General features: G+C 48.9%; 1 protein-coding gene and 1 long non-coding RNA gene across 2 annotated transcripts; one reads left to right on the top strand and one right to left on the bottom strand.

Moving 5' to 3' along the window:
- Positions 1–14,529: 14,529 nt before the first annotated feature.
- On the bottom strand, positions 14,530–19,064 carry BTG2 (BTG anti-proliferation factor 2). The gene is made up of 2 exons (XM_081223573.1): positions 18,753–19,064; positions 14,530–17,393 (listed from the first exon to the last, which is right to left on the bottom strand). Exons 1-2 carry the CDS (start codon positions 18,904–18,906, stop codon positions 17,059–17,061), a joined length of 489 nt encoding a protein of 162 aa, XP_081079699.1. The 5' UTR covers positions 18,907–19,064; the 3' UTR covers positions 14,530–17,058.
- Positions 17,910–23,291, top strand: LOC308610508. Its single transcript, XR_014014565.1, has 3 exons — positions 17,910–18,384; positions 19,354–19,535; positions 23,090–23,291. It is a non-coding gene; the product is annotated as an uncharacterized lncRNA (long non-coding RNA).
- Positions 23,292–24,188: the final 897 nt, after the last annotated feature.

The following is a 24,188-nucleotide window of genomic DNA, read 5'->3' as shown; positions in this document are numbered from 1 at the left end:
TGTGTGTATGTTTGTGTGCATTGAGGTGGGGGAACAAAGTTATTCAAAATGCTTTCTCTTACAAAGCTTACAATGTATGTCCTCGGAAATGTATACTGTACTAAGTCTAGGAGGTTGGTGCCAATAGGTACAGTGTAATAAAGCGGATGATTAATTTGGTTTTAGAGGATGGGTGACTGGTAACACGGCCCTAGGAGGGCTTGCGCACACACAGATATACAAGAAGAAAACGAAGAGGGCCCGAGTAACAAACTTGGGAAAATAAACGCCCCAATACAGAGGGACTTTGGAGAGAGGACCGAGGAGGTTTCAGAAACCCGGAACCTCCAAAACTGCTCAAGAAAGGCTGCACCAGCCCTGCAGTCGGTCAGACTGTGAGGAAGGCCTGAGAAATGGGGGAAAGACCTAAGCTTTAGGGACTCGAGACGCTCTAGCAGCAGGTGGCGGGAGGGAGGGGGTCCCGGCACAGAGGCCGCCACTCCTCGGCCCCTCCCCCGCCTGCCCTTTCCTGGTGAAAGGCCCGATTCTCCGCTACCTACCCGCGTAGCACCTCCACTCCGAAAACGCGTAGTGTCCCGCCTCCGCCACCCCCCGCCCCTTTTAACTCCTCTCTGCCAAACCTCGACATCAAGGAGGGCTTTGACTGGTCCGCTGTGCCCCACGGCCAGCCAATCAGCAGCTTGTTACCAAGGTGGGGGCTTCCCAGAGGGGGCGGAGGCTGCGGCACCACCCAGTTGCCAAACTAGGAAAACCAACTAGCTAGCGCGTTTGGTCGCGTTTCAAGGTCCCAGCCAGCTTCTCCGTAGGGACTGAGGGACGTGGATGATTGGCCGGGGGCTCCTCCCTCTGCCCACATCCGGGAGGGAGGGAGCCAAACACCTGCTTGCCCTCACGCCCCCAGCCTCCCCGCAGCACCACCCTTGCTGTGCACGTCTGAGTCCGGGCGGCCCGCGCGGGATCATCCTCGGCTGTCCCCGACTGAAAGCCGTCGCCGTTGCCCCCCAGGCGTGTTGAGGACGGGAGAACTGCCTCGCTGGAAGGTGCAGAAAACAAGCCCACCTCACACGTTTGAGGCCGACCAGACTGAGAAGTTCAGACAGGCTGAGATGCTGTATTGCACTGTGTGCCCCACAGTGACCAAATGACCAATTCATTCCACATGACCTTGTGGCCTGGGCGGGGCTAGAGTAGGGAAAGCCCCAAGAAGCAGAAGAATCAAATCTCAAGTCCCCTAACCCCTTTGAATTGGTCCTCCCATCAGTAAAATAGGGCTAACAATAATGCCTAAACTGCCACAAAACAAGGGTCTGGACCAGAGGGTTTCAGAGCCCCAGGTCCTGGAGCTGTTTGCTCGCCCCGGTGAAGGTGGAAGAGGGATGCAGGTGGGAAAGGGGGGCTACCCGAACAGGACTACTATTTTTGGAACAGCAAAGACCACATTTCCAACCGTAGCTCATTACAAATGGGAGAAAGGATGGAGGCAAATCTACACCCTTACCAAATTCCCCTTTGGCCTTGTACCCAATCCCCAAATTCCCTGTTTCTCTCAGTTTCCATTGTATAGCCTATATAAAGGCCTCCTGATCTGGTAATGGTAATGACAATAATATTTAATAACATTTATTTTGTCCTTACAAAGAGCCAGACACTCTTCTAAGTGCTTCACCTATATTAATCTCCTCAAGAATACTGAGTGGGAGCAATTTTTCATCCTCATTTTAAAGATGAGAAAATTGAGACATTGAACAATTAAATAACTTACCTGTGGTCGCAGAGCTAGTACATGGCAGAGCTGAATTCAAATTGAATCTGACTAGTATGTTTCTACCTAGGGACCTAGGGCCCCTGTGCTCTTGGGGGCACAGACTGCCTTTTGAAGCATCCTGTGCCCCAAGAGCAGGACCTCCAATTATTTGCTTTCTCAGTATTTCCACAGACTCAGTGTATGGTCTCGCCTTATAAAATGAAGCTAGATAAAATGGTGAATATTATGTTGCAGAAGTTTTACCACAAGTAGAAAGAAAGAAAGAAAGAAAAGAAAAGGAAGAAAGGAAGGAAGGAAGGAAGGAAGGAAGGAAGAAAGAAAGAAAGAAAGAAAGAAAGAAAGAAAGAAAGAAAGAAAGAGGAAGGGAGGGATGGAGGAAGAGAAAATCCTCCTATGCATCTGCCCAGTTCAGGTCACCATTGAACCAATCTGGAACATCCCTAAGTGCCAGAAGAGAAGGGGTAATCCCCTAAGCTTCACAGTTTTGTTGTGTGTTTCCAAAATGGTTCCCTCTTAGGGCAGATACGAATTTCAAAGTTGGGGAGTGGTGGGCAGGAGTACAGAAAGGAGAGGCTGAGAGCCTGCCCCCAGCTGGTGTAGGCAAAGACTATCCACAGGGCCTGCTTGGGTCTAGAGGGCAATCTCTGTTTCACTTCCCCTCCCCCATTCTCTTACTCCCTGAACCCTGACCTCTAGCTCAGTCCTCCCTACCTCCCCCACCCCCACCCTCACCCATCCTGCACCCAGTTTCCAGGTTCCCAGCAACTTGGGCACACCATCTGCCTATCCTCCCCCTTCCCCAGGGTCTTAGCTCCTTTTAGTGAGCCCTTTAAATAATTAAATGCCCCAAAGCCTCCCACACACTGATCCCAGCTCCTGGCCTGGGGTGTTATTCAAAGACCAGGAGCTGGGCTGGAAGGCTGCCAACCCTGTCATCTCTATTCAGCTCCTTTTTTTTCCTGCTCAGCTGCTGGGTGGTTAATGGGCCTTTCCTCCTGCTTTGGCCCCTCTGCCTGCCAGCCTAGTACGCAGAAACCAAACAAAAAGAAAAAAGCTGTAAGGGACTGATGGGGGTGGGGAGGGAGGAAGACACCAGACCCACCTCCAACTGGGAAAGAGATGGGGACAGAGGGTGGACAGAGAGGGCCAGAGCAGCTTTTCCTGCTCCTCATCCCTGCAGAGGAGCTGGGGCCACTCCCTCTAACCCTGGGGAGCTGTTTGGCCGAAGGGGGAGGGGGAGGGGGATGTGACCAGGGGAGAGGGCTGGAGGTTGTCAATCACTTGGGTGTTTTGGGGCTTAGGCAGCTTCCTCATGCAAATCACCCTAGTGAATCACTCAAAGTTTGGTCCAGACACAAAGAAGCTGCTTCTCTCACCCGCCGCCTCTCTCCACTGCACTACAGCAACCCCACCCCTAGCCAACCAAACAAAAGGCCCGAGCCCAGCAGTGCGTGAAGGAGTGAATGGGCGAGATCATCCCTGGTGACGTCCCACCAGACAGATGGCAACAGTTGCCCCACACCAGTTTCAAGCCTCCTTTCATCCTTCTGCCAGTCATAAAGGAGAACAGCCTCCATCCCTCCAAAGTCCATCAGCTACTCAGAGCCCACCCAAAGACAGAATGGGGGTAGGGGGAGGCTGCCTGGGAGCTGGAGGTGAGAGGGGAATGACGTTGGACGTTTGGCTGGAAAAGAAAAGGGTTGTTCAAAGTGCTGGCACTGGGGCCAGCCTGCCCATCTGTTTCCCTCTGGGGAGGCTCTACCCCCACACTCCTCCTCGGCTTCTGTCCAGCTCTGTGCAGAGCCAGGATCCCTGGGAATGGAGGCCTCAATTTGGGGCAACAATGCTACACTGTGGTAGCTTGGGGCTTTGTGCTTTGAAGGCTTTCGTTCTGTAAAACTCCCTTGGCTGGGCATTGTTTTGCCTCTCAAAACATAGGGTTAAATTGAAAAATCCAAGACCTAACAGGTGGAGAACAGTGGGATCTGGCACTCTGCCATTAAATAATGAATTTTGAGTTGTTCTAGAATAGGATTCTATCAAAATAACCCATGTGTGCTTTCAAACATTAAGAGGCTAGGTGGAAAGAAATGGACCAGGAATCAGGAGACTTGGCTTCCATGCTCAGCTTACCATCTGCCTGCTGTATAATTCTGGGCAAGTCATCTAGCCTGTCTGAGCCTCAGTTTCCTCTCCATCAATGGTAAAATCACCTGCCACCTCTACCTCCCAGAATAGTGGAGAGTAAGCTGGTGTGCAATCCAGTGCTCTATAAACAGGACAGGCTGTGAAAATAGGAGGTTTTCTTTTCTTTTCTTTTCTTTTTTGGTGGGATCTTAGTTCTCCAACCAGGGATCAAACCCGTGCCCCCAGCAGTGGAAGCATGGAGTCTTAACCACTGGTCCCCCAGGGAAGTCCCCCATGGAGGCTTTACTTTCAGCTTCCCCACAGTCATAACTCTCAGGAGGTGGAGTGTTGAAACATTTTTCAAAGTGCTTCACATCTATTATTTCATGAGGCAATTGAGACCAGAAAGGTCTAGGGCAATGCAAAGATCTTTTTTAAAGAGTAGAGGTGAAGGCTCCCCTGGCCCCCTAATCTCCTGAATCTCCGATTTCTGTCTCCTTCTCCCTCCACCCTCCAACATCAGTCCAGTCTGTTTTGGAAGGATTAATGGGAACTCTAGGTTAAGGTGCTAAGAGATCTCGACAAATTCAGAACAAAAGGGAATCATTCCCTATGTCTTAAAACAGTGAAAAGGTATAGCATATGCAAAGTTATGATTCTGAGGCCACAGGTCTGCATTCTTCGGGGCTGAAGGCCCCCGGTTGTTCTTTCTGCAGAAGAACTGAGCTGTGGTGCTGGGGGTGAGGGGTGAGGGGAGAGGGGTGAGGGGTGGGAGTGGGCATAGTCGCTCAGAGCTTAGGGAACAGAGCTCACCACTCTCCTCCTACCTGGCTCCATGCCCTGCTCCTCCACCCACCCACCGGACCTCCTGTTGTTAGAGTTGGCCAAGGTGCCTGTGCTCAGAGCTGTTTGGGCACAAGATAATAAAGGCATTTCTCAAAACATCTGTCTTTCCCGATCCTTGCTTGAGCTAACCTCACCCATCTCTAATCATTTCCATTTGTCTAGCAACTGTCTAAGCACTTATTTATGTAGAATGTATCATTCTATGTAGTTCCATTAATTTGTATTTAATCACATATCAGGTTTTTTTTAAAGGAATTTTGCCTTTTTTAAAATTTTTATTTATTTATTTATGGCTGTGTTGGCTCTTCGTTTCTGTGTGAGGGCTTTCTCTAGTTGCGGCAAGTGGGGGCCACTCCTCATCGCGGTGCGCAGGCCTCTCACTATCGCGGCCTCTCGTTGCGGAGCACAGGCTCCAGACACGCAGGCTCAGTAATTGTGGCTCACGGGGCTAGTTGCTCCGCGGCATGTGGGATCTTCCCGGACTGGGGCACGAACCCGTGTCCCCTGCATTGGCAGGCAGATTCCCAACCACTGCGCCACCAGGGAAGCCCCACATATCAGTGTTTTATGTACTGGCATTTATGATTATCCCATCAACATATTTGGATTGACAACACACTGAGGACAAAAACTCTCACCTCTGCCCAACCCCCCACACTGTGCTTCTCACAAGGACCCATCTCTGGACATAAGAGAGCCCTTACTCCAGGACACATTGCCTGCCTGCCAAACTGAAAACTCAAAACCATAAATATGTCCTTCAAGCTGCACGTGCAGCTGGCTCTGTGCTAGAGCCCAGATACAGACCCTGGACTCCAAGACCTGCGTTGACCCACTTCAATCACTCCTATTCAAATAACACTAATCTTAACAAGTGGTTTTACATCGTGTTCCGCCCTCCTGGGTATCTTTGAAGCTCATCTCAGGACACAGTCAGTGTTCCTTTCTCTTCTCTCCCACCTGGGAGGTGCCATGGGAAAAGTCATGGGAAAAGCCTATTGGCGACTGTGACAGGGAGATTATTTTCCTTTTGCAAAAACAAGAAAGCCACTGAGACCTAAGCCTCTACCCTGAGCAGGTCCTAGTAAGAAAGGAAGTGGGTCACAATGAGCACAAGGAGTTCCTGTGTTTTGCACAAGAGCTGGGAAGTCAGCAGCTGAGGATGAAGCAATCCATCTGGCTGGTTGGTCTCTATTGGATCAGGATTTCTCCATCTGGAAAGAGGCAAAGGGCAAAGGAGAGAGAGAGAGAGAGCCCTATGGGGTTGGGGGGAGTCCACTGAAGTGTATAGACTAGACTGCTTGGTTCCCCAGCCCTTCTTGCTCTCAGTTTCATACCCAGGTACTGCATTAAACCCAGAAGCTACAGTGGGTATTGAGAAATACCAGAGGTGATCTCTAGAACCTTCAAATTGAAATATGACATAAACAAAAAAGAAATTCAAGGAAGACATACACAAATAAAAGATCATATACATGAATAAGCGAGGGAAGAGCAACTTCTTCCTATAAAAGTTTAGAGGGTTGTTATAAAATCAGTCGAGGCTAGGATAAGTGGCAGGATTTCAGAGGACAGGCAAGCTGAGTTTGGACATAAAATATACGTAAGATTGAGATTCCAGACTTCTTACCTTTTGTTGACTATCTGCAATGTGAACTGTGGCTTGGTGTAAAAGTTCCTGGAATCCAGAAGACCAGAGGGCTAAGGGTGACAGGGGGAATTAGAAGAAACCCTGGATCCAGTTTTGCCTTAGTTTTTATTTCTCTTTTTTCCCCCTCTGTTTATTCAGCCAGTCCTGGATTTGACCCGACCCTGTCACTTACTAGCAGTACGCCTGTAGGTAATTTGCTTCACCTTCCCTGAGTCTTAGTCTCTTCATCTATAGTCTAAGGGTAATAATATCAACCCATGGAGTTACTCTGAGAATTTAATGATATTATATGCATGGTGAATGCTCACTAGTGCCATTTATTATTGTGTTATTCTGTTAGCCCATTGCAAACACAAAGACAGAAAAGGATTAAGGAGGTAACATTCCCATTCATTCATTTACAATATTGTTGAGAACCTACTGTATGCCAGGCCCTATGCAAGCACTGGAGATACAATGTAGCATCAAGATACGCAGCCCAGCTCCCAGAGCCAACAGCCTCCCAGGGAGACATAAATAAAATAATCATCCAGATGAGTGGATCACTTCAACTAAGATGGAGAAACTTGAACCGCAAATACTACCCTACCTTCCTGGGAAGAGTGGCCAGGGAGAAACCCAAGACAGCGTTTGTCTTTGCACCAACTGTCTGGGGTTGGGGAGGTTTGGTGAAGATGGGGTGTATAGTCGCTTCAGCTCTGAGGTAAGAAAACGGAGGCTTTGTCAAGACGGCCCCTTCCACTCTCAGCCTTTGCCTTGAGAAGCAATGCACTCCACTTTATGGCAGGTGAATGGTGGAGGGTGACCCAGCACCACCAGCCCTTGTCATGTCGGTGTTAGAGTCCAGGGCAACCAGGCTTTTGTGCTGAGGTCCCTGTGGTGACTCACACTTTAGACCTTGACCCTCTCCCCTGGGGAAAGGGGAATTAAGGTAGGAAGCTTCTAGACATTTCACTTGCGAAATGACCCTCTGTTCTGACCCAACTGAAGCCCCTGCCCTGCTCTGCTGAGAGAGCCTTCTTCCTCTTTGGGCCCAGTACTGTTTATACACTCTCAGAAAGGCAGGTACCAGGAGGCAGCTGCTGTTTGTGGTCAGTTCTCCCCAGATACCGGAGCTCCAGACCTACCCCCACACTGGCTGTCATTGGTTAACAGGAAGCCAAAACAGACTCCCACTCGCTGCCCTCAGCCACCCAGCCAGCAAACAAAGAGCTACAGGAAACACCTGGAGGAATGGGCAGCTGGCAAGGGGATGCTCTGCCCAGGAGAAGAAAGGGCTTTCAGGATTAGTTAGGCCAGTGAGGAGCTGGGGGAGGGGCTCGGCTGCTTAATTGCACTTTTCTGGGTACCCACCAGCGGCGAGAACTAACAGCTGAGTTGCTCAAATGCACTGTCACTCCCCCACCACCCAATCACACACACACAGAGGAAAGGGATCATCCCCCTCCAGCACCAGCTTTCCTAGAGCTAGGACAAGAATACTCATAAAGGAAAGACTCCTGAGAGGGCTTGTGCCTCTGCCCCTCTCCGTCCTTCCGTGGCCTCCTCACCCTCAGCCAGAAAGTTTACTCCTCTTCAGACCGTGTAAATTTAAACCCATGGTATAAGCATGAAGACAGAATCCTTAAATGATGCATCAGCCTATGTTATGTGAAAGCATTTTTCCAACAATAAGTCTCCATTTATTTCCAAACTTATTTATCCAGATCTGCATCCATATCTGCCTACTCATTGCTTATTATTTCAAGTTGTTGTGGTTCCAGTTGTGTGGAACAGGTTTAACTGAAAAGATCAAATGAAGTCCTACCATCAGCATCCACCTAAGAACACATTTTGCTGGTGTGTAGACCATGTGCTGGGAACTGTGATATCTGCAGGGGGACTCAGCTCACAGGGCTCCCTCACCCCCTCTTAGGAAACTCCCAAAGTGGGCAATTTCCCTTTTAGGTCCTGAATGGGAGGGAGGATTAGAAGAGGGCAGTGAGGAGAGGGCACTTGCCCTCCAGTCACCTGTGGGCACATCCTATCATTCAACTGCCAGTGTACTCAGTGTACTAAGACTGTCTCATGCCAAGTTGTGGATGGCACATGGGGGTATAAAAAGAAATAGAACACAATGATTCCTCCTATGGAGGTGTATACGGTAACAGCTGGAGAGGGGATGCAAGCTTGCAAAGCCACCGGACCTCAACCAAAAGCAAAACATGAAGATGTGCTGACTCTTTGTTATGAAAGTGTAAACAGTAATAAATGACATGTATGTACATCATGAAGAGGCTCTGGAGTAAGAAATGTGTTATAAAAGTGCAAGCAGGGCTTCCCTGGTCGCGCAGTGGTTGAGAGTCCGCTTGCCGATGCAGGGGATGTGGGTTCGTGCCCTGGTCTGGGAGGATCCCACATGCCACGGAGCGGCTGGACCCGTGAGCCATGGCCGCTGGGCCTGTGCGTCCGGAGCCTGTGCTCCGCAGCGGGAGAGGCCACAGCAGTGAGAGGCCCGCGTACCAAAAAAAAAAAAAAAAAAGTGCAAGCAGTTTTAAACCATATGTACAAACATTGAAAAGCCCTGAGGTAAGAATGTTTTTAAAGAGGACTAGCAGGATTATTCAGGAAAAGTATCCTGAAGAGGCAACAGGTGAAGGAAAAAACTCTAGAGAGTCACATAGGTTTTTTTGGTGGTTTTTTTTTTAAAGCTTTATTTATTTATTTATTGGCTGCGTCAGGTCTTAGTTGCAGCACAAGGGATCTTTCGTTGTAGCGCATGGGTTCTTCATTGCGGCACACGGGCTTCTCTCGAGCTGTGGCATGCATAATCCAGAGCGCAGTAGTTGCAGCGCGTGGGCTTAGTTGCCCCGCAGCACATGGGATCTTAGTCCCCTGACCAGGGATCGAACCCGTGTCCCCTGCATTGCAAGATGGATTCTCAACCGTTGGACCACCAGGGAAGTCCCAAGAGTCACACAGATTTTAAACTTGTTTCCACTACCTCCCCCTCTAGTCACTGGTGCTTTGCTTTCTTCATCTGTGAACTTGAGGTAACAATACCTCACAGTGCGCTGTGGACATTACTAGAGACATTCTGTGTGTAAGGCACCAGGCAGAGTATCTGGCAATTGTCGGTGCTCAGCACATGGTTAAGTGCTCATATCCTAGAAGAAAGTGTGTCAAAGTCTTTTACAAGCAGTTTTGGGCTGTGATAATTGTCAGAGTAGAGAAACTTGCAAATGTGGACTTGGCTGCAAGGAAAGGTGAGCAGGTAAGAATTGACAAGGTGAGGGGTCCTGGTGCAGATAGGCCATTGCAAAGAGTATTTGGGGTTGGAAAGACTGGGAGAGCCTTATATTCCCATCTTAGGGATTCAGAATGACAAAGAAAGGCAGCAGGAAGGGAATGGCACGATAAAAATAGTTTGCACTTGCCCCGGGCTGCTGGCCAGGCCAGGTAGTAGAGCAGGTAGAAGGCTGTTGTTTTATTTCATGTGTGACAGGGGCCCAACTAGGACTCTGTGCTGGCCTAAATGGGACAGAAGAATCAAAGATTTTCCTGTTCCATCTGGAAATGGAAATAGAATGGTGAGAGGTGATTTAGCATAAGTGACTCATTTTACGGATGAGAAAACCAAGACTCAGAAGGCGGAAGTGACCAGTCTAAGTTGTCAAAGACATCTATTACTAGCTATTTTCAGACCTGAAGCTAGGGCCCCTATTTCCCAACTCCTAAACCTGGAGTTATTTCCACCACCCCACAGCTGGCTTCACAAATAGACATTGGGAAGAGAATTTCTGTAGACAGCCTTAGTGTTCAGGAGGTGTGGACTCTATTCTCTCTCCTGCCACCTTGGAATTCCTTCCTGATGGCAGCCCAGGCTTTTCTTCTCCAGGTGATTACCTTCTGGGTAAACCCATTTAGGGAGTTAATTGTTAACTAAGGCTCTCCCTTATTATGACTTAAAGTGTGTGCACCCCTCTTTAAGTGACACTTACATTTCAATGGCAGGTGCTTAAAGACCTAAGAGCCTGCTAAAGTCAAAGGACTGTTGTTTTTTTTTTTTAAGAAGGTGCAATCACAGGTTGGTATTTTGAGCTGGGACCCCTCATGGCAGACCCTGAATGGACTTGAGTTTTTCCTCCCATCCCTGATCTAAATCTCTTTCATCGACTAGCCTCTACTCTTGGCCACTTTGACATTCATTCATTCAACCAATATTCACTAACACCCACTAAGCGCCAAACACTACTCAGATAAGGTCCCTGGCCTACATTCTAGCTGTAAACTCAGGGTTATAAGGACTAGGGTAGAGGAAAGAACTGAGTAACATGGGAACACATGTCCCAGACTGGGAAGGGGAAATGTCACAGAAAAGTTGCCTGGAAGAGATGGTCTAAATCTTGCGAGGCAAGAGTTAACCAGGTGAAGTGGGTGGGTAGGAGAGGGGCAGAGCATCCCTGAGTAAAGGTCCAGAGGCCACAGTCCCAGGCACAGGTTAATGGACACCAGTTGAGGGAAGGGAGAGCTGCTTCTAGTCCAGTCCTTGGAGGGGGAAGAGGCCCCAGGTGTGCCCTTGGTTCTATTAGGGGTGTTCCTTCCTAAAGATCATGGCCATGGTGACAGCCAGCCACTGATGTCCTCAAGGCAGAGCCTCACTCTTAGTATGGTGGATGGGGTCAGAAACCTCTACATCCCCACCCCTAGGGGCATCATAGGTCACAAACTGGCAGCCTAGGCTGATATGCACTTAAAAAAAAATAGCTTAACACTTAAAAAAAATAGTTGCCATCATTAGAATTTAGGGAGATGTCAAATAGAAGTCTACATTTCAGGTTTCTCTTGAAAAATTACAGTATCTGGTATAGAGCTAATGAGTGGGGTCCTTTTCAGACAAGGCTTGAGCTGGCTATCCTCATTCATTGACTGTCTGGCCTTACCCTCACCTCTGCTACCCTCCCTGCTGGTATATAAAGTAGCCCTTGGTCCAACCTGCCCAGCTATAACCTCCTCTTATCTGATGTGTTCTGGGCAGCCTGTCAGGTTTACTGAACCAGGGTTGAATTAAGGCCGCCCTTGTTTATGGCAATGAGGGTGGGGACTGGAAGAGCCTGACTTCAGCTGGGAACAAAATGTCTTGGAGCGGGTGGGAGCTCAGAGAACCAGGCTTCTCTCAATCCAAGGGGAAAGGACTGGCTGCACATCTGGGGTACACTTGTTTTATAAGATCATTGTTATCCAGGGCCCTGGTAGCCTTTTAGACTAAGCTCAAATGGGTTTTCTTTTTTTTTTTTTTTTTTGCCAGCTCTGCAAAGAAATGGTGCAGAGAGAAAGCCAGAACTCTCCAGAACTCATCACCCTTCCCCCTTCTCAATCTCCCCATTTCTCTCTCTTCTGGGAAGGGAGAGCAGATGGGTGTGATTCCACAGATGGGCAGGATGGAGGTAAGCAAAGTTGTTATTGGAAAATCCCTTTCCCCACCCACTTGCTGTGTGAATGAGCACGTAGCCAGTTTGGTTAATCTCCACAAGCAGAACATGAAGCCAACAGGTCAAAACTGCTCGGTGGTCAATGAGATCAGATGTCTGGAAAGGACACTGTCCATTTCAGCAAGAATGACAAGAGTCAGACATCATTCATTCATTTATCAGCTACTTATAGAGGCTTCTTGGTGTTAACTGTAGCTGCTCTTGGAGGCCCTAGTAGGAACTTTAATAATGGTTTCCTTCCAGTTATCAGAATGTCAGAGTATCCTTATTCGCCTCAGGACCAGTTCAGAGCCCGTGAAGAGATGAGGTTAATTTCTACTAAAAACTGCAATTCTCATTTATTTAGTACTTAAATGTGCAAAGCACTATTCTAAGTAGAATATGGATCTCATTTAATCCTCATATCATTTTGAGATAGGTTCTATTCTTAATCCCATTTTACAAATGGGGAAATGGAGGCCTGGTGAAGTAATCTGCCCCAGGTTTCACAGCCAGTAGGTAGGTGGTAGAGCTGAGATTAGACCTCCAGGCAGCCTGACACCAGGGCCTGAGCTCCTGACCTCTTTGCAGCACTAGATCTGGAAATTGAAACCTTATCAGGCCGGAGTCTGATCCGAACAAGGGAAGATTATTACTGACTTCACTTCCCAGCCCAAATGAACTTTTAGTTCAACTAATTGAAAATATGATAATAATTGTGCTAATTTGCCCTCCAGTAATTGCTAGGATGATGGAGATGATTTAGAACCACAAGCTGAAGAAAGGAACAGAGTTTATCTAATCCACCCCCTAATTTCTGAGACAGGAAACTTTAGGGGTTTATACGAACTCACATAGCTAGTTAGGAAGAAGAACCTGGACCACAGCCCATAGATTCTACACCCCGCACCCCCCGCCACAAGAACTCTATTGCACCACTCTTTGTTGGGCCAGGTTCCAGCACTGGCCCGGAAGCCAGGAGTCCTCACTATCTTTCCGGACCACAGGTTACTCGAGGAGCAGATGTCAGCCTCACAGAAGTGGGTTTCTTCCCCCTGGGGCTCGTTTGTTGCAGCATCAAGGACTTCCCCACCCAAACCTCCTTATCAGGAGCCAGGATGGGCTCTTAATCTGCAGCTCCCGGGGCCTTGTCTACACTCTTTGGGGTGGTGCTTATCATCGAGAAACAGCTGACCAAGTACAGGTCTCCCAGGCTTGGCACTGTTTACCAAGTGGGGAAGCTGGGAGCAGAATGGACCAACCAACGCCTGGTCCTTGAACACATAAAAGCCACCAACTACAATTCCTCAAGCAATTCCTGTCTACAGCCCCTGTTCCCTCACCTGGCTAAGGGGTACTCTCCACTCCTATTGACATTGGTCAGATCTAAAGTAAATAACAAACTGCTTGATCACAGAACACTCTTATTTAAATTGAGGGACTATTAGTTCTACCTAGAGCCATGAGCAACCTCAAGATCAATCTGCCATTCTGTGGTTTACCGGGCTTGGAAACAGAGGTGGGTGATGGTGTCCCCTTGGCCTCCAGACAACCCTCCCTGAATTTCAGACCTTCGACTAAACAATGAAATATCCTTCATGAGAGAAGCCCGTTAGGAAACAAGAAGTTAGATGCTGATTTTGTACTGAATAAGAGAAGAGTACACCAGGATGTCAAAAATTCGACCCTAACCTCATTTGTTAAGGACCTAGGTAGTTCCTTAACAAATGAGTACCTAGGACATTTGTGTTAGAAGCTAGACATGAAAATGTGACCATTCCTTTTTTTTTTTTTGCGGTACGGAGCACAGGCTCCGGACACGCAGGCTCAGCGGCCATGGCTCACGGGCCCAGCCACTCCTCGGCATGTGGGATCTTCCCGGACCGGGGCACGAACCCGTGTCCCCTGCATCGGCAGGCAGACTCTCAACCACTGCACCACCAGGGAAGCCCTGGGACAATTTTTTTAAACAACTCCTTGACACAAGTGGGTCCCTAACCAAGTCTATTTGTGATACAGATGAGCTAGCTTCCCTGACCCCCATCTCCTGGCTCACCTACCCTCCCAGTATATCATACACAGCCTCCCAGGCCTACCTCCCACCTAGGACACCTAGGTCAAACTGCATGTTTGTTGATGAGGGTCATGGAGGTATGAAATGAAGTGTGTGTGGGGGGGGATGGTGCCACTGCTCATGAGACAACATGTTTAAATTTTAGTTTAAGTATAGCCCACTTACAGCCAAGAAAAAAGATAGCCCAGGTCAAAAATGTACTTGTGACCTTAGTGCGAACTGCGGAGCTAGCAAGTGAAGTGGGGGTGGAAGACTGTTTCAAAACCTCATGGGTAGAACCCAAGAGTCAGGGATGAGAAAGGCTGTTTCTATGTCCTTGCATAGATCCTATCTACATAGCCAGAGTTACAAATGGGTAAGAAACCTATGCTCTTGGTGTTTGCTGTCAGAAGTAGCTCCTTTTTAGCTAACTGGTAACATTGGCCTTCTGTCACATGTTTAGCTCCAGTGCCTGTATCCTGAGGCCCAAATGCTCTTGTATAATAAGAATGGTGGGTGCCAAATGGGAGCCCCAAAGATGACAAGAGAGCTTGACCAGGAATTTCAAAACATTCTGCCCCAACCTGGAAAGGGGTTCACTGTCCTCTGTTTACCATCCCAGTCTGTGAGCAGGCTGTGAGTCTTAATCATTTTTAATAATTTTTGTACCTAGCACATACAATAAATGCTTGCAGAATGAACTAATGAGTAAGGTGGAGCAAGAACAGGATGCATAAGATGAGCCCTGGCTAGACTGAGGAATGCTCAGACTAGAACACTGGCCCATCTAGCATTTTCACAGGGAAGTTAGAATATGCATTAAAGAAGGGAAGTAGGAAGCTATCTCCCAGGAAAGAGGGGATGCTTGGAAGTGTCCCTACCACCTATGCGATAGGTCTTCTGAATCCAACTGAAGAGAAATACTATGAGACACAAAGGATTTGCTTCTGAGGGAAATGCAAATTAGTGATGTGGGAATTTTATCTTCTCTATACCACACGACTTCATCTGCTACATTTTTATTAAAGAAACCAAAAAAAAGTGTACATTTGTCCATAAAGCTGTACATTCTTCCATATAAAAACACTATTATACAATTAGTAACCTTTGTCTTTTCTGTCAGAGTAGCTTACAAACGTACTATTTATTTTTACTTAATGGGAGAGACAGGACTGCTCAACAGTCCAGCTCTGGGTGTTTTGTTGTTTTTAAAGTGAATGTGAAAAAGAAGAGAGAAAAGATTAAGAATGAGACCATGAGGCTGCTTATAAAAAGGCAGGGACCTGTTTGCAGACAAGATGCAACAACAATCTGCAGTGATTCACAGCTTTGTTTCAACCCACAGACCAGAAAATGAGCTCTTGGGTCTACTGGCCTGAAGTTAACTTTAAAGCAATAAGGACTGGAAAAAGGATCTGGGAAGGTAGCTCGGGATCTGGAAAGTTGAAGAGGCAGTACTGGCAGGAATGGGTAGGGGAGTGTTTGGTAACTAGCACCCTTGAGTCAGAATTGAGTATTTAAGAAATCCAGGAACGGGGACTGGCAGTGGGGAGAAAGTTTCCTCACTAAAGGCAACAGCAGGAGGGTAGCCATGTTGACCAGATGTTCTAGCTACAACCTTCTTAAGGTGATTCGGGTTTGGGAAACTCAAGGCCTTCTGAGGATCCCTCACTAATGTCACCGAGAAACTGAAGGAAGGAGATTTCTTCCCTGTGTAATTTTCCATTTTTCTCCAACCCAGAACAGTAAATATTGCACAAGTCTATAGACAAATTTGGATTGTACTGAGAGAGACAGTAGCCTCTCCCACAGGTGCTCTGAGCACCAGGGAGAAAAAACAATGCCCAAGGTTTGGCTTTTAGTGTCAGCCCTACAAGAATACCAAGTAGTCCTGCAGAACCTGGGGCATTCTCCCATTCAGCCAAGGAATATCTACAAGGCTAAGCATCCAGCCATAGTCCTGAGGACAGAGGGAGAAATGGTTCCTTAAGCCCATCAGGGCACCAGGAGGTTGTGAGAGCCAGTTCTCCTCCAGATCCTCCTGGGACCCAGGAGGCCATATTGCACAGTGACTGAGAACTCTTGTCCTAGAAAATAGGGTAGCTCCATGACCCAACCAGAAGGGGAGAGGAGCGGCGGGGAGGCCCGGGGCGGGGGCAGTTAGAGAGGAGTGTTGTGCTTTTAAAAAGAAGGCAGTCAGTATTCAAGGACCTGAAGTTCCCTGTAGCTTTTGAGCCACATCTCAAAGGGATAATGGCAGCCTCATGAGGACTTCCATCTGGTTACAAAAAGAAGGGTTTTGGCCAAAAAACATCCCAGTGGATACTCTTTGGGTCCCAAAATTCCATTGCAAATCAACCCCAAGGTATTTGCCACACATACTCACACACAGAGCAGCTCATAGCAAGGCGAAGGTTTTGTGCGGAGTGCCCTTGTGTCCCAACTCCAATAACCCTCAACCGCTGCCACACTCCCCTGACTCCCAAAACAAAAAGCTTTATATTCTTGGTGGGAGGCAACATCTACAGCCCCCTGAGAATAGAATTAGAAACAAGTCGTGATTTCAAGAAAAGCTGCTCAGGACAGAAGGAATCAGGGGAGGCCTTTTCACTCTCTGCCTAGGATCTCATCAAAAATTGAAAGAGAAGATTAGGCAATATAGTATGATTTGAGTCTGGGCTTGAATGCCCCTGAGTAAGAGTAAGAGAGGGGCCAGGGATGCAGGTGTCCTGGGTGAGAGGTTTGAACTCAGCCTCTCTCCTCTCCCCAGGGCAGATCCTGACCTCTCTTTCACAGTTACTAACCTTGCTTGCTCCCTCTCACATCCTCCTGGGTTGCTAGCCAAGCTTCTCCCACCTCACCTCGGCCAGACCCATGCCCTCCCTGACCATTCCCCCCTCCCATTCCAGACACTGCCTCTCAGACTCAAGCACACAACAATTCTCTCCAAAGGCACCTGGGGAGGCCACTTCCAAGCAGCTTCCTTTAAGGATTTTTTTCTTAAAAAAATCTTTTGGTCTTTTTTCCCCCTTTTCTTAAAAAAAATAATATATGTATATATAAATAACTCTTCACTTAAAATACAATTCCCCAGGTAGAGGTATGCAGTGGCCCGTTGTCACAGCAGAATGAGTACAGCAGAGTGCCGGGTGGGGCGGCGGGGGATCTAACTGGAGACTGCCATGATGTAGTTCTTTGAGGGGCTGCTCCTGCCCAGCATCATTTGATTCTTGCAGGTGAGGAGCCCATAGGAGGTGGCCACCGGGGCCTCCTCGTACAGGACGCAGATGGAGCCATCCTCCCCAATGCGGTAGGACACCTCGTAGGGGTCCACCCACAGGGTCAGCTCACTGGGCAGCAGCTGGTGCAGCTGAGGCTGGCTGAGTCCAATCTGGCTAGCCACTTTACTGATGATGGGGTCCATTTTGTGGTTGATTCGGATGCAGCGGTAGCCAGAGCCCTTGGATGGTTTTTCAGGAAACCAGTGGTGTTTGTAGTGCTCTGTGGAGACAGTACAAGGGGGATATGTACTGGTTAGAGCAGTTGGGCCATGGATGCTACCACAAGGGGGGTGGGGGTGATGGGATAGGAGAGGAAGGGACCTAGTGATTTTAAGTAAGCAACATGGTTTCTCATGAGTTTCAGGACCCTCCTGACACCCTCCTGACACTGTAGCAGAAAAAAAAATTATGGGATCTGGAAAAACCCCTCCTTATAGGACAAGGGTTTGTGTGTATCGGGAGGGTGTCCCAGAGCTCTGGGTCAATCCTTTGTAGCCAGTAGATTGCCTTTGGCACATCCCCAGTTTAAGGAGGAGGGGTGTGACTGGGGCTGGCATGTCCAGGCAGGGCCTCTGGGGACCTACGAGCTGAAGTTTCAAGGCCAAGAAGGCTGCCATCATTGTCGGACCCATGTCTCCCACCCTGTGCCTCAGTGGTTCCCTCTGCCTTGAAAAGTCAGAGGCCTGTCTCAGCGGGTAAGGGAGGCAAAACCGGGATGTTTGGATGAAACATACGTTGTTCCTCAGAAGGCAGGATCTGTGTGGGCACGTTCAGAGATGGCTGTTGCTGCCCAAGACCGCCGGCCAATCCGCTAGAAACAGCTGGGAGATGGGTCTCTCCCCAGCCAGCGGCTGCTTGTATCTTGTCAACCTCCTCCGTCTCACATCGCACCGCCCCCAACCCCGACACACGCCCGCAGAGCGCAGTTACTACGTACAAGGCTCTCTCTGTACCATAATAGGTGGCAAATGGCTAAGGGGGTGGGCAGAAAATACAAAGGGGGCCCGGATTCCAACTTCGACTGAGTCAACAGCAGACGCAGGCTCAGCGCAGCCCCGCGCGGCTGGAAGAACCACGGCTGGGACTCCAAGTTGTTGAGAAGGTTCAGTCGCGCCTTCTTGTTCCATAGGGACCCCCCGGCCGGTCGGGCTTTGTTGCCTGCAGGGTCTCAGGGTCCAGTGAGGGAGATGAGCTCGCACTCAGACCCGCAGGTACCCCCCGCCCCCCCCCCCCGCCTTCCGGGACATAAGCCGGGGACTCGGGATCGCACTCAGGACTAGTGTTTGCGCCCGCGACAGCTTGGAGGGGAGCGCCCAACCAGAACAACCGCGGACCGACACCCGAGAGCAGGGCCGAGGAGGAGAGACAGGACCCAGAGGAATGGGCGGAAGGTGGGGATGTGGGGGTGGGGGGAGGAGACTGCTGGCCGCCCCGGGAGCTGGAAGGAAACCGAGTCCCGGAGCTGCTCAAGTGGGGAGCCCTGCCCTAAGAGGAGAGGAAAGACGCCTCAGGCAGGGAGGGGGGCCGAGCCCCGGTGGCAGGGTTCGACGGGCGCCAGGACCCTCCGCAATGTGCTCACCCGTCAGGGCTTCCTGGAGAGCCCCGCTGAAAACCTGAAGTCGCTGCTCGTTCACGCAGCCCCGGGTCCTCAGAAGGCTGGAGAGGAAACCCACAGCGGCGGCGATCTCCGGGAGCATGTCTGTTCTCTTCCCGGCCCAGCTGGCCTGGCTCATGTCGTGTGCAGCTCAGGGAGCGGTGGCGGAGGCGGGGGTCAGAGAGAGGTCTCTGATGGGACGTGCCGAACCGTAAGCCTCTGCTCGCTCGCCGGTCGCGAGGGCTTTGCCCGGACTTTACCCGCTACGCGCCTTTCATACTGTTGCGAGACCCGGAGGAGCCGATGGCGGAGTCCATTGGTCGCAGCCAGCGGATAGGGGCGGAGCCTGGCGTCCTCCCCGCCCCGCACGCCATCGGTCTCAGTCCCACCTACCGCCGCCCCCTCTGCGCTGAGGTCATCGCCCGCTGACGTCAGTGCTAGGAACCGTAGCTGAGCTTGCAGGCTGAGGGAGGCGGGAGGAGAAAGGGGTGGGGGGGCTGGGGGGCTGGGGGGCGCGAAGCCTCTCTGGAAAGGAGAGCGGCACTTCAAGCTGGGGATTCTCTGACCTCTCCTCTCATTCTTCCAGACAGGTTAAAGAACACCTCCAAGAAGAAGCCTTCGTTGAAACCACCTCTACCAGGAGGTCGCCTTTTCTGACTCCCCCCACTTTCAACCACACCCTGTCAGAACTCACCCATTTTACCGCTTTGCCGCGTTTCCTAACTAGTCGGAATGGGTTCCTCTTGGCTCTCCGGAAATAGAGACTAAGTATTCTATTTACTTCCACAATAATACCAACTTCCCCAACAAGTTATGCTCTTCTACAACAATGCCTTTTCTCTTGCCTAGAGCCATCCGAGTCTTACCTACTGCTGGGTGGGTAGGGGTGGAGGGAGTGTTGCAAAACTTTTCAGTCTTCCTCTTCCACACGGGGAACCAGGCTCAGAACCTGGCGGCATCACAGGCACTCCTAGAGGTCTGTTGAATGGGGGTAACTCCTAATCAATATCCCAGGGTCCAGCACACATAGGTGCCTCATACATATATGTTAAATGAATCAAAGCCAGTGGCCTCTGTAAATTCTTATTTTCCTTGACCACCTTTTCCTGGAGGCAGTCTCCCCTCTTTTTCCTTGACCCCAGGTTTCTCTGTCTCCTTCCCCGGCTGTGTCTCCCCTGGATCTCTTCCTGTCCCCGTTCCCTCACTATGTCCACTCACTCTTCCTTTTCTCTTCACTTTCTTTCCTTAGAGAGATTCTATTCATGTTGTCCATTTTGATGTTTACTTTTTTACTATTGACTTTCTTATCTGCATAGTCTGTCCACATCTTCTCTCATCCCGCCCCTCCTACCTTCTCTGTCTCTCCCCTTGGATGTCCAGCCACCACATCAATGTCAGTCTAAGCCCACTGTCTTCTCCAAGGCCAGCTTCCTTCCTGATCTCCATTTCTATCAGATACCATCGGTTCCCAGTCACTCTACCCAGAAAACTCAGCCTCACTTTTGGCTTCGCCTTGTACTTTGCTCCTTAGATCCAGTCTCAAGACCTGTTGCTTCTTCATATCTAGATGATTGCAGTAGACTCTGTCAAATCCAATCCCCAAATTACCCTTCCCACTGTTGGTAGACTTACCTTCCTAAAGTTCTGCATTCACTTGCTCTTCTTTTGCTCAGATCATTCTGAGACACCCTCCATTTGTCTACTGCATTAAGTATGGACTCCTTTGCCTAATAGTTAAGACCTTTCATAATTTGGCCCCATCTATCTTTTTAGGTTTCTGCCACTTTGTGCTCCAAGGTGACTCTCCTCGCTGTTCTCTAAGCATCAGAGCAGCTCTGCATCTCAGAGCCCTCAATATTTGCCTATGATCCCTATCCCTGCCCTGTAATATGGTCCCCATTCTATGTATGCCTATATGTGCCTGGCATTGCTGCACCATGGCTCATGCCATTATCTCTTGGATAGCTCACTGCCTCCTTCCCATCTTTCCTAATCCCTCACACTCCTGAACGCACAGCTTAAGCTTGGTCCTCCATCTTGAAAACCTGTGCTGACCATTCTCTCACTACAGAATTAATATTATCCATACCATTCATTTGGCATTTATAATCTGTTGTTTGATATTCTTAGTGATCTTTTTAGAGGTTGACATCTTGTTTGCAGACTGCTTGAAAACAGGTTACTATGCTCATATGTCCTACATTTCCAGGACAGTTCGGGTTTCAAATATTCTGCTCCATTGCTTCATATAGCTCATTAAAATGCCCTGGAATTCTAGTATTTTGGCATTGAACACATCTCTTAGATGGCCTCTTCACTGGCTCCTCCCCAAAGCTGGATCAGGCCAGATGAGACCTCTGCTCATTGAGGGGGAAACAATTGTTACTGGAAACAGGGCTAGGACTGGAAACAAGATAACCTGGAGTGCATCAAACAAAAAGATCAGGTGTCAGCAAGACCAGAATTGACCAAGGTCAATCACCAAGGAGGCCAGGGAAACAGGTCAAGGTATAGACAGGTTTACAGGATGGTTTAGCACCAAAATCTGAAAATACTTAACATCTTCCTGGCTATGCTGTTGACTGGGGTCTGGTGTTCTGGGCCTTGCTGTAGTCCATAATTGATGGGAAAAATGTCTTGTGACAGATCATCACCTGTTTTTTGCCTTAGGAAATAGAACTCTGTCCTTATGTAGGTTCTCGTATCACTCGCCAGGTCACACAGCTAGTTCTTAATAGAGCCAGGACTGGCACCAGATCTGCTGGCTTCAAATATGCCCTTTTCATTAGACCATGGAGTCCCTGTGCTATTACAGTGGCTGCTGGTCCCACCTCATCCCACAGAGCTGTTCTAGATGATGATGCAATGAACTGGAGGGAAACAGTCTTCATTTTGGGACAGTAGCAAGGTCTTATCCCCCACATTCCCCCATTACCTAGGAAGTGTCTTATTCTCATCATTGGTGATTAGTTCCTGAACTTTGTAGAGGGCAGTGATAATAAGAACCAGAAAGCACTTCACCTACTTTCTCATCCTCTCTTCTTTCTACACACAAGCCTAGGGAGAGGGAGTTTAATGTATCCAACATTCATAGTTTCCAAGTTACTCTACAGTGTAGTTGTACCCAACTCAGGATTTAGATTCTCAGTCAGTTTCTTTTAAGGCCAAATATTGGGTTGGCCAAAAAGTTCAATCGGGTTTTTCTGTACCATCTTATGGAAAAACCAGAAGAAACTTTTTGGCCAACCCAATACATTATAATAATCCAAATTACTTTTGGAATTTGCTGAAACTGCCCTTAAACTGCTAGGACCACGGTCCTTAGAAGCTCTAAAGTCCAGATTTCACTTCTTCTTCTGTTGCCCACTGCCTCCCTTTCTTTGGTATAGCCAAGGCATAGTTCAAGCATCAGGATAAGGACAGTGTGTCTCTCCCTCCCTCTTCTCTTCTTCCTGCTTCTCTTCCTCCTCACTCATCTCTTCCCCTCCCCCGAAGGGCCTTGAGTTGAATTTTGAACATTAAATGTCCTAACACTGTGCTGACCTGTGGCTCTACCTACTGCCAAGTGGGCAGGTAGTGGTGGAGGTGGGGGTGGATGCCAGTTTATGCCTCAACTGGATCAGAAACTTCTTCTGTACCATGTGACCCCTACCCACTGGCTCCCTTGGTCCTGGATGCCCATCTCACCCATTTGCACAGCCTACCTGTGTGGCCCCTCTAGAGTGACCCACAGCATCCCAAACTGCCCTCTTCAGACCAAATCCCCACCAGAACTGGGTCCCTCTCCTCAGGTCTCAGCCCTGGCCTTGTCTGTGGAGTCATCACACATGCCTTGCTCTCTACGACCCAGTCAGGAGCAACCAGAACATTGTACGCGACTGTCTTGCTCAGCATCCTGCTGGGCCTGCAGGGTCTTGGCTTGGTTCTCAAGGCTACCTCCCAGTTTCCTGACCACATGTTGAAACCTGAGGTTGGGTAAAGTTGATCTGCAGGCAGAGTCTGGGCTGCGATATCCTAGGAAGATGGCATCAGCTCACTCCTACACTGTGCAGTGCATAGTTTTACTAGGTCTGTGTGTGAGTGTGCATGTGTATGTGTGTGTGTATCAGTGTGGGTAAGAGGACAATATATATATATTTGAGTGTACATACTGAAATGTGTATGATGTTTGTGGATATATGTTTGCAGATGTTAACATGTACTTAGTATATGTTGAAGAACATCCTTTTGTGATGTGTGGGTGTTTTGGTGGAGTCTGTATGTTGGCAGGCATGTCTGAGTGTGGCTGGTATAGATGCTAATTTGATCTTTCCTCTTTTCAGGCCTCATCGGTGACAACCTTGCTCTGCGCCCAGAGCTGATAAGAAACATCACCCAGGGAGGACAGATGCCTCTTCTTCACTTTCTAATCAGAGTGGAAATACCGCTAAATATATTCATAATTCTTTGCAAGCATCATTGAGTAATATCCAGAACACCTTTTTGAGTTCCCTATCACCTTCTCACAAAGTTGTACCCTTCAAGATCAGCTCTAGGCCAGTCAGTCTGGGGGTTACTCTTTAGAATCAGGAACAGGAATCAAGGACAAAAAAAAGATGACATTGTCCCTAGAAACTGTTAACAAAGGCTAAGAAAGCGGGGATGTTAGCTATTTTTAAGTTTCTGTCTTTAAATCCCTCCCCCCAACCCCAAAGTGAACTGAGAACAGGGACAGAAACAGATGATGCGAAGATGATTAGGGTAGAGTGGAAAACTACCCATCTGGACTAAAGGAAGGCTTGGTAGAATATAAATATGAAAAGGGCTTTCTAATCCCCAGGTCACAACAATTTTCAAGTCCCTAAGGACCAGTTCTAAGAATGTGTTGAGGGCCGGAGAAGAGTCAGAAAGCTAAAAAGTAACCCATTTCTCCACTTGCTCTGAAGATGGATGCAAAAAGAAGATTCCATTGTATAAAAAGCACCTAAATTAAGCAACAGAAGAACTTCCTTATAGGAAAGTGAGCAACTAGGATATGCTAAACAAGGTGTCTGCTCCAGTCAGGACTCAGACACTGAGATACAGGGCATCTTTATAGTGAAGGATGAAAATAGCCACAGAGGGTGGTGGAGTGAAGTCTGCTGGCCCCAAGCAGCATCTAACCTGCAAAGTATCAGAACCTCAGCCGTTGCCCACACAGTTTCCAGGTGATGAATAGAAATAGCCATGGCAGATGCAGGCTCCACCTGCTACCACCAACCTGGGAGCCCATCAGACACCTGGTGGCTAAAAACATCAGGGCCTCTCTAAGCTTTACTGGGCTCACCCATAGGCAAACTTGGGAGCCTGGGTGGGTCATGGTTCTCCACAGCACACAGTCTCTGGATTTCCTCTCAGTGTGCTCAACTCTCTCTCCCAAATACGGTCGGTGTAGCTCAGAAG

This window comes from Mesoplodon bidens, assembly GCF_964165515.1.
Source record: "Mesoplodon bidens genome assembly, chromosome: 2".
NCBI classification, from domain to species: domain Eukaryota; kingdom Metazoa; phylum Chordata; class Mammalia; order Artiodactyla; family Ziphiidae; genus Mesoplodon; species Mesoplodon bidens.
The sequence above is the reverse complement of the archived record's forward strand: the minus strand, read 5'-3'. Positions and strand labels throughout refer to the sequence as shown.